We start from the raw sequence: 9,359 nt of genomic DNA on the forward strand, positions 1-9,359 counted from the left end.
CAGCAGGAAATGTGTCCGGGGCTGGGCCCAGCCCTGCCCAACCAGCTCTGCAGCTACGTGAAAATGCTGTGGGTGAGGAGAGCTTTGGGACAGGCAAAGGGCCGAGCACGGGAGGACAGACAGGTGTAAAAGCATCCTGAATACAGGAGTTGCGTTATCAGAGATTCCATCAAACAGTCACTTTTATCTAGAGGAAAATCTGAGCCTTCCCCATCAGTGCCATCTGAACCCCGGGACTTGCATCCATTTCATACAGTCCTGGGGTGGTTTGGTTGGAAGGGACCAGGGACCTTAAAGATCATCCCATTCCCACCCCTGCCGTGGGCAGGGTCATCTTCCACTATCCCAGGTTGCTCCAAGCCCTGTCCAGCCTGGCCTTGGACACTTCCAGGGATCCAGGGGCAGCCACAGCTTCTCTGGGTACCCTGTGCCGGGGCCTCCCCACCCTCACAGGGAGGAATTCCTTCCCAATACCCTATCTATCCCTGCCCTCTGGCAGTGGGAAGCCATTCCCTGTGTCCTGGCACTCCAAGCCCTTGTCAAAAGTTTCAGGAGGTTCAGAGGCAGGGTCAGACACCGTGTCCCGCTCTGGCTCTCCATGTACAGGAAAAACCCCAGCAGGGATCTGTCTGTTTTCATGGCTCCGTGCCCTGGCTGGCAGTTAATGAACAGCCACCAAGCTGTTGTGCAAGGCTTGATTCAGTTATTTATTCAAACAGGTGCAATAAACACTTTTCTTCTAACCCTGTCCCAGCTCCTCCATCCTCCTCCATCCTGCCATAACAGCACCTGGTGTGTGCACGGGCAATAAATGTGCAAAGGGGAGAAATCGGGGGAGCTGCCAGAGGTGCAAAATCTAACGACCACCACATCCACCCTCACAGCCCCACCTGTCCATGGACTATTGCTCAGAACACTGCCATGAGCTTTCCCTCCTGCTGTAGCAAGCATTCAGGTGCAAACTGAGAAAAAAAAAGCAAACAAAGCTACTCTTTTTTGTGTAGGTTCTCAAAAAAATACAGTCTCTCTTCCTTGGGTGTTTTGGTAACAAACCCTTATCTGCTCATCCAGGAAGTGCCACTGGTTGCATTTCTCAGCACACATTTCCAAAGTGAATTAAATCCAATCCATTTCCCTTTTTTTTCTACTTACAGATATTTTGGTGAAGATGTAGATGAACAAATAGAGAATGGCCAGGAATATCTGAATTCTTTTGCCTCCGAAACGTTTCCGCAAATATTCTGGCATGGTCGTAACCTATGGAGATAGATGGGGTCAGGGAAGGTGGGACATTCCCATGGTCATTCCCAGAGCTGCCAAGGGCTCCCCATGGAGCTGTGTGGGTGTTTGCACTGGTACAGGAGCAGACGGGCCCTGGTGGCTGCCCTGGGCTGGTATTTGGCTCTTGGCAAGCACTGACTGCTGCGATGCTGGCACAGGGCTCTCTATAAACTATGACAGGGGAGTTTTCATCCACCTCCTCGGGGCGTGGAGCGGCTCTGCTCATTGCCGGGGGTTTGGGAGTGACCTGAGCCCGCAGCCTGCAGTGCTGGTCGCAGGCAGCAGCTCTGTCACCCCCAGCCAGGCCACAGGAGCAGCCCCAGGCTCTGGAGGAGGGAGTTAATCCCTCACCACCCCGACGGACACAACAGCCCACACGTACCCCCGAGGCGATGTAGATGGGCAGGAAGAGCCAGGCCAGCACCAAGACACAGAACATCCCCTGCAAAGGGAAGGGAAGGGAAGGTCAGACGGGGTGCTCCAGGCTGTGCTCGGGTGGGACGGGGACATGAGGTCCCAGCAGCTGGGGACTTGCAGCTCAGCACCAGGATCCGGAGCGTGGGAGCAGCCAGGGCTGTGCCCTGGTGTGGAGGCTCTTTGGAGCCTCCCTGCACAGCCCGGGAAGGGCTCCGGCTGTGCCTCACTCACATTCCACTCGTAGGCTGTTGCAGCAATTCCCGAGGCAGCTCCCGACCCGGCCAGGCCGATGAAGTGGCCGCTTCCCACGTTGCTGGCAAACAGGGATGCACCCACCTGGAGAAAGAGAGAAATCAGATCTGGCCCTGGCACAGGGCATCGTTCTCAGCCTGGCGAGAGCACAGGGAAGCTGTTCCCCTACTCCTGACATCAGAGGACATGAAATCCTCATCAGCCTCTGCCACCTTCTTCTTTTCCCTGCAGGTTCAGTGGCTCTGGCACCTCTCTCCAGCTTCTTTCACCATTCACTGCCAGTTTGTGGGCATGTTTGGGACCATCCTGCTTCCAAAGCATCTACTCTCTTGTGGGTGAGCAGAGAAGGTGGGGGGAACAGGTAGAAATGTCAGGTTCTGGCACCAGCACACACTGAGAGACCAGCCCAGCCCAGATGAGACATCCCAGCCAGTAGACGGGCTCAGCACAAATCTGTGACCTTGGTGGGGACCCCCAGGAAAGTCTGGAAATCTCCAGAAACAGCAGGTTTTGTGAGGCATCAGGCTGGGCCTCATCCTGCAGTCTCAAAAAAGCCAGTATGAAACCGGCCTTTGCAAAACACGGGAGAAACGTTTGTTTGTTTATTCCTGTTTGGAGAAATGGGCTGTGCTCGGGCACGTGTGTTTGTCATTGTGGCTGCAGCCCAGGGCTGTGGGCAGGATGAGGACAGGGGTACTCACAGGCCACCAGACCATCTGTCCCCCGGCGAGGAAATAGCCTTTGACAGTGCTGCGCTGCGTCTTCCACATGGACTGTGGGCACAGAGAGGGAAGCATGGGCTCAGGGCATCACCCAGAGACCCTGGGTGAGACCCTGAGCTGTCATCAGACGGAGGAGAAAGGTTTCCTGAAGGACACTTGCTGCTGGGAAATCCTGGGGGATGAGGGATGTGGGATGTGCCCTGAGCCACACGCAAACTTTTCCATCATCTCGGCGCCCTGATGGAATGTTTTGTGTAATAAGCAAACTCAATCACTTCAGGTCAGAAAGGAAGGCCAGCAATTTTGGACAAGAGCTGTGGAATCCCTGGGTATTAGGCGCAGTCAGGAGGAATGCTCGGCATTGCACGTGTGACTTGTGGGCTCCCCTTCCCCAGAGATGATCCATGCAATACCCTGAGAGTTGTGCACCACGGCTAAAGGGAGCAGCTGTTCCTCTCTGCTTCCTGACAGCCAGGCTGTGCTTTTGCTGTCACAGAAGCCATGCCAAAGGATGTCCTTCTGCCTTAATTATATATAGACAATGTTATTCATTTAAGGAATTTGCTGTCAGGAGCCCTGTGGACAGGCACAGGTGATTTATAGGACAGCAATTCCTTCTTGGATGAACAAAACATCATTGTTAGCAATACTTTGTACTCAGCCTCTTCCTCACAAGGGTTCTCAAAACCTGGGCTAACACAAACCTGGACAGCCCTCCCCAGGGACAGTGAGGACGCTTCCCAGGCTGAGGAGAGGAGAAGGACCTGCAAACACCAACCTTTCTGCTCGTTCAGTGGAGTCCAGTGAAAAGCAGCCTGATTCCAGCCAAAGCAAAACAAATTGAGGCCAAAGCAGCCCCATTTTTCAGCATAACAGGGCACATATGAAATTTTTAACAAGTGTCTGCTCACCCACAGCCCAACAGCGAGGACGAAGAGGAAATAGAGCACGAGCACAGCGATGTCTATGGGCTCCAGTGTCTGCTGGGGGAACACGTCCCACGAGGGGGTCACAGAGGCCAGGGGGATGCTGGTGGGATCCATGGCTTCCTGGGCCGGCTGAGCACTCCTTTGTCCTGATGCATATACCTGTGGAAGGATGGGTGACATGGCCAGGGAAAGCCCCAGGACAGTGGTGACTGGTCCTTGAGGATTTCAGGGTCCTTGGCTGAGGTGCTGCTCGTGCCAGAGCTCTGGGGAGGGCTCCTGTCTCTGTCATTTGCCTTCATCCTCAACTGTGATGTGGAGATGCTGCCAGCAGGCAGGCCAGGTGGGTTGGTGGATTTCTTGTGTGATTTTCTAACTGGTGAGAAATGGGTGCATTAGACAGAAGGTGAAAACAGCAGGAACAGAAGGAAGGAGCAGAGCTGGGGGTTACAGCCTGAGGGTCCCAGTGTGGCAGCACTGCAGGACTGGCCCCAGTGAGGAGCTGCTGCTAGAAACATGTCCTCACAAGCCACCAGGATTGACAGCACATGAACAGCCCTGGGAGCACTGGCGTTTTCCTCCTTTGCCACACCAAGATCTTGAGCCCCATGCAGAGCACTTGGGCCTCCTCCTGAGCCAGGCCAATGTCCTGGTAAGTGGGAACTGTCCCCTGCTCCTTATCAGGAACAGAGACTGGCAACATGTCACCAAGGAATATAAAAACCCACTTTCTTCTCCAGAAATGCCTGATGGTGAGGTGTGGTGTCACTGTAGGATCCCTGGAAGAACTCCCTGGAGCCCTCTGGAGCATCCCGTGGTGCTGCCCCTTGGCAGAAGGGGCAGGATAAAGTCCAGGCAAGGAGGTTGGTCAGGTGTTTGAATTAATGCAGTTCATTCCCATTGCCTCCTTCCCTCAGCTCAGCCACACTTTGAGAGCAGGGCAGGAGGTGAGTGGCAGGTGAGGCCACCTCGGGCAGTCCCTGGCTCAGCAGTGGCCGCTGCCGGTCCCCAAGGAACCCTCAGTGCCACACAGAGCAGGTTTGGGATTGTTCCTCTTACCCTGCTGAGCCGAGGAGAGGGTTCCCCCAGAGAGGAGCGGTCACCAGCCTCGGTGCTGCCTCGCAGCCAGGACAGCCCTGGGTCCAGTCTTGGTGTCACCAGATGCTTGTGCCAGGTGTCTGCCGGTCCCTGTCCTGCACATCTGACCAGGTCCTTTGGCCTCTCTTGCACTTGTAAGGGGACACTTATAGGCTGCCCCCTGCCAGAAGGTGTGGCTGCACTGGGCCGGGGCAGCCGGCACGGACGCTCGCATGACAGGCGGTCAGACAAGTTCTTCCTCTGAGCTCCGGGCAGCAAAGCCGGGCCAGGGCAGCCTCCTGTCCCACGGGTTTCACAGCACCTCTTGTCCAGGTGTGGAGCTGCAGCTGAACCTGCCCTCAGCTCACCTGTGGCCTGAGGACTTGCCCAGAGTGTGACTGGCCGCACTCCTGCCCTGGCAGCACTGCGGGGCTGCCCAGGTGGGTGAACCAGGAGAGCACTGGAGTGGCAGGAGCTGCAGGATGGAGGTGCTGGAGTGCTCAGGAGGGCAAGGCCTGCCCTGTGTCCTACAGCACCTCTGGGCTCATCCATTGACCAAAGGCCGGGCAATAAATAAGGAATTCCCAGTGGCAGGAACCACCCCAGCACCTGCTTCCCACAGCTGGGAGTTGTATCCCAACTCCACAGCCTCCAGCACAAGTGCTGAAGTTGGTAGAGGGCAGAGGTCCCAGCACCAGAATGGGACTGGGGACTCTCAGCACCTTGGCAGAGCCTTTTCCATGCCTTATAAACCCCCAGATCCCACTGGATCCCTAGTGAGCTCCTGCCTGGCAGGGATGCAGGGCACTGATGACCAGAACAGTGCTATCTGACCTCTTTAAGAGCCAGTGTGTCTTGGCTGCTGCCGAGTTTTTACTGGCACGCTTAACCTCTAAGTAGGAAAGGAAAAACAGGGTTTGGTATGTCAGCCTGGGGAAGCTGCTAACCCCACTCCCACACCTCCAACTTCCCCCTGGCACCACTGTTTCCTTCCATCCCGAGACACTTTCCATTCAGGACCCGTGGAGCAGGGCCAGAGAATCACAGAATCAGGGAATCTCCTAAGCTGGAAGGGACCCACAAGGATCACCCAAGTCCACCCGGGGTCACAGCGCGGTTCATCCGGAGCTCCAGCCGCACACGGGCGCGGGTGGCAGCCGGGGTTCAGCCCCGCGGGCGGGACAGGGCTGTGTCTGGCCCTCCGAAGCGTGTACGGAGCAGGAGGGCAGCTCTGCAGCACCTGCTGCGCCCGCCGGCCAAGGCAGGGAAGGCGGATGCAGTGCAGGGGACATTCCCGGAGCTGCCGCAGGTGCCTGTCCGGCTCCTCCCGGGCCAGCGCCGAGGCCGGGGTAGGAAAACGCAGCGGATTCCCAGATCCCGACTCTGCCGTGGCCCAGTGGAAATTTTGCCCGTTTTGTGAATTCAGCTCACAGCCCGCTCTCCCCCGGTGCCTGGCACAGGCGGCGGCGCTTTCCTCGCCAGAGATTGTGAGGAAGGAACATCCGTGGCATGGAAATGAAGCTGCTGAAGCCGGCCCTTTATCAGCAGCGCCGGGGGGACGCAGCCCACGTGGCTCTCGAGTAACCCGGCGGGACCGTAGCGCTCTAAATGCCTCCTCAAGGGATTTTTTAAAGCATTCCCAGGTCCATCCACCTCCTCCAGCCACCACGGCTCGCCGGGGCCCAGAGCAGCCCAGCAGAGCCCCGAACCCGACGGAGCTCCCGACTCGAGGTAGAAGCTGAAAGGGAACTTACTGCGCTCAGCTGGGTCTTATTCTGCTCCCCGCGCCGGGCACCAGCAGGGCTCTGCCAACTGACAGGCAGCTTAAATATTGCCAGAGAATCGGGGTTTGCCAGCGGAGCTGTTAACAGGGTCACAAGGAATGAGAAGGAATATTTATAGTCAAAGTTAAACTAATTGACCGAAGTTACTCTTTTGGTCTCCCGTGGCTCTGGTGAGAAGTGCATTATTTTCACTATCAGGGCTCCCGGGTCAAACTCCACAGAGTGCCATTCTCTTAAGCAATCTGTGCGGCTACACAAGGGACACAGAACAATAAAAAATCCAGGCTGATGTCCTCTGGAGCTGACAGCCCGTGGCACAGGGAGGAGCTGACAGCCAGTCCTGTCTCTGTGTTTATGCCTGAGCCTTCCAGAGCGCAGGACCCATCCGTGGGCTGGGGTTTGTAACACACTGCTGAGGCTGCAGGTTAATCCCACAATCGAGTCCCTTGCTGGGAACAGGTTGGAGGTTTGTCTTCAGCATCATCTGTCCAAAAACCCTGATACACCATGAGGGCCAAGACACACAGAGAGTAGTCCTGAAGAGGGACTTCACAGCACATCGAGAGACCGTGGCAGGAGGCAGCTCATAAATCCCTGGAACTGGGGCTCACAGATCCCCGGCAGCACTGCTGAGAAGCTCCTTGCTGGGCAGGTAACCCACGAGCTGGGAGGGCAGATGGAGAATGGGCACTGTCCCCTCACAAGCCTAAACCGTGTCCCAGCTGTGGAGTTACCAACCAAAATTTTACTGTAGGTGACCCGCTAAGGGCATGTGTTAACCTGCCAGGGGGCAGGGTTGGCTGGGATATTGGGAATAAATTCTTCCCTGTGAGGATTGTGAGGCCCTGGCACAGGGTGCCCAGAGAAGCTGTGGCTGCCCCTGGATCCCTGGAAGTGCCCAAGGCCAGGCTGGACAGGGCTTGGAGCAGCCTGGGATAGAGGAAGGTGTCCCTGCCCATGGCAGGATGATCTTTAAGTGTCCCTTCCAGAGCAAACTTTTCTGTGACTTAATGATGCCTTGAAAAAAACAGCATCTGTATTTTATCTCATCGTTTTCCCATCACAGCTCTGATGAACATAATTGTACCTATTTAAACCTTGCAATTGGAGATGCTTTAATTTGATCTGCTATGATTTGGAACCCCCAAATTTTCCTAAAGGAGGATCCTCAAGGGCTGCAAATGCAGCACCAGGTGTCTTGTGCTGCCTCCCAGTCTATGCCACCTTTTTTCCCCCCTGACTTACAGCCCTTCCAGCCTGAAGCTGAGGTCTCTTTTTTGGTCTCCTTGGTATCTTTCATGGCACCTGGAGAATAATTACAGATCGTGGCCCTTCAAGCCACAATCAAGGTACTTAGAGGGAGGGTTCCCAGGTGGTTCCACTCTGCCTTGGAGGTGCCTGGTACAAATGTGTCCCAGCTGTGATCCACCCTGACTGTACTCAAGCTGTTAATTTCCTCTCTGAGGTCTTTTTTCCTCTATTTCTTGCAGGAAAGAAGGAAATCCCTAAATCATCTGAGGTTTGGAACGTAACCTGGGATCTTCAGGGACACCGTTTCCCGGTCTATGTTAGAGGATGGAAGTGGTACCCGTGGAGCAGGAGCAGCCATGGCTGCATTCCCTGCACTGCTCCCAGCTGCTGCCCCAGTTGTTATTTCCTTTCCAAGGACAGGCTTTCCTGTGAGGATGAGCCCATGGTCAGGGCTGACGCAGGAATTCTGTGCTCAAAGGAGAGCACCCGGCCAGCACTGGCTGTGGGCAGGAATTACCTCATGTCTGCAAAAAAGTTACCAGAGCCCAGGAAAACAGGGGTGTGCAGGGAATGGCGTGTGTGTTGTGTGGGATGTGGTGAATGGAGGCTCTGGGACATCATTCTCTGGTGGTTTATGGGCTCAGCCTGGGCAGTGGGAGCTGTGACAGCCATGGTGGGCTGATCCCTGGGATTGGTGGATGGGCCAGGGGGCTGGAGAAACATCAGGAGGGGTCTGAGCACTTCAAACGGAATCTCAGGACGAGTCAGGTTGCATGGGACCATTGGAGGTCACCAATCCACCCGCCCTGCTCCCTGGAGTGCATCCCTCAGGATCCTGTGCAGATGTTTCAGTGTCTCCAGGGAAGGAGATGCACGTGCCCAGCAAGGGACACTGTGGGTAACTCTGCACGGAGCTGTTCCAGCCTCTGGGGAGCACCCAGGGCTCGAGCAGGCTGCTGTGAACCAGCTAAACCACAACACCTCATGGGAGCTGCTCCCTATCCATCTGCTCCAAGTGTCATGGGAGATAAATTGCCCCTGGACATAAACTCAACCTCAGCCAAGAATTCCTTTTCAGAGGGAAAGAATTCACTGGCTCATACGTTCACTAAATGTTTTCTTCTGAAGGCTGGAGTTAAAAATCCATACTATTTTAAGAATTTGCTGCTCATTTTGATCCTTCCAGCCTGGATGCTGCAGCACAGGAAGGTCCTCCAGGCAGTGATTCCATACCAGCCCCAGCCCAGCCAGGTGAGGCCCTGCAGGTGTCAGGGACCAATATTAACAAGTGCAAAGTGCCAGATGCAGGATTCCTCACAACATCACCAGCAGCAATTCTGGACAGAAGACAGAGCTCTGTGCACTCAGGAGGCAGAAGGCAGTAGCTTTATTTTGGGAATAGCACATAGGCATTGGGTAGAGACTGAACTGTGAATATACATCATCCCATTATCAAATCATATCGCCAGAAGTTCTGGCTCTTTGAAAATATTCACATAAAAATACCAAAGGGATTGGAGTTCTAACTATTTCAGAAAGTTACAACATGTAGCAAAATCTATGTACAGCATCTTCTGTCAGGACAGTTTCAAAACAACCTCCGGTGTTTTAAATATTGGATATGTTTTAAAAAAAAGAAAAAAATCAAC

General features: G+C 54.9%; 1 protein-coding gene across 6 annotated transcripts in view; it reads right to left on the bottom strand.

The window, feature by feature from the left end:
* Positions 1 to 7,332, bottom strand: part of SLC5A11 (solute carrier family 5 member 11) — a 15,699-nt gene extending 8,367 nt beyond the window's left edge. For 2 of the 6 annotated variants that reach the window (XM_008633404.2, XM_017733994.1), the window contains exons 1-6: positions 4,658 to 6,422; positions 3,584 to 3,760; positions 2,652 to 2,723; positions 1,930 to 2,034; positions 1,664 to 1,723; positions 1,153 to 1,257 (exon numbers count right to left, since the gene is read on the bottom strand). In XM_008633404.2, coding sequence (XP_008631626.2) covers positions 1,153 to 1,257; positions 1,664 to 1,723; positions 1,930 to 2,034; positions 2,652 to 2,723; positions 3,584 to 3,760; positions 4,658 to 5,227 — 1,089 coding nt within the window. In that variant the 5' untranslated portion in view covers positions 5,228 to 6,422. The other 4 variants (XM_017733998.1, XM_017733996.1, XM_017733995.1 and 1 more) reach the window with 4 other exon arrangements.
* Positions 7,333 to 9,359: the final 2,027 nt, after the last annotated feature.

Source organism: Corvus brachyrhynchos, unplaced genomic scaffold (genome assembly GCF_000691975.1).
Source record: "Corvus brachyrhynchos isolate BGI_N302 unplaced genomic scaffold, ASM69197v1 scaffold5, whole genome shotgun sequence".
NCBI classification, from domain to species: Eukaryota; Metazoa; Chordata; class Aves; order Passeriformes; family Corvidae; genus Corvus; species Corvus brachyrhynchos.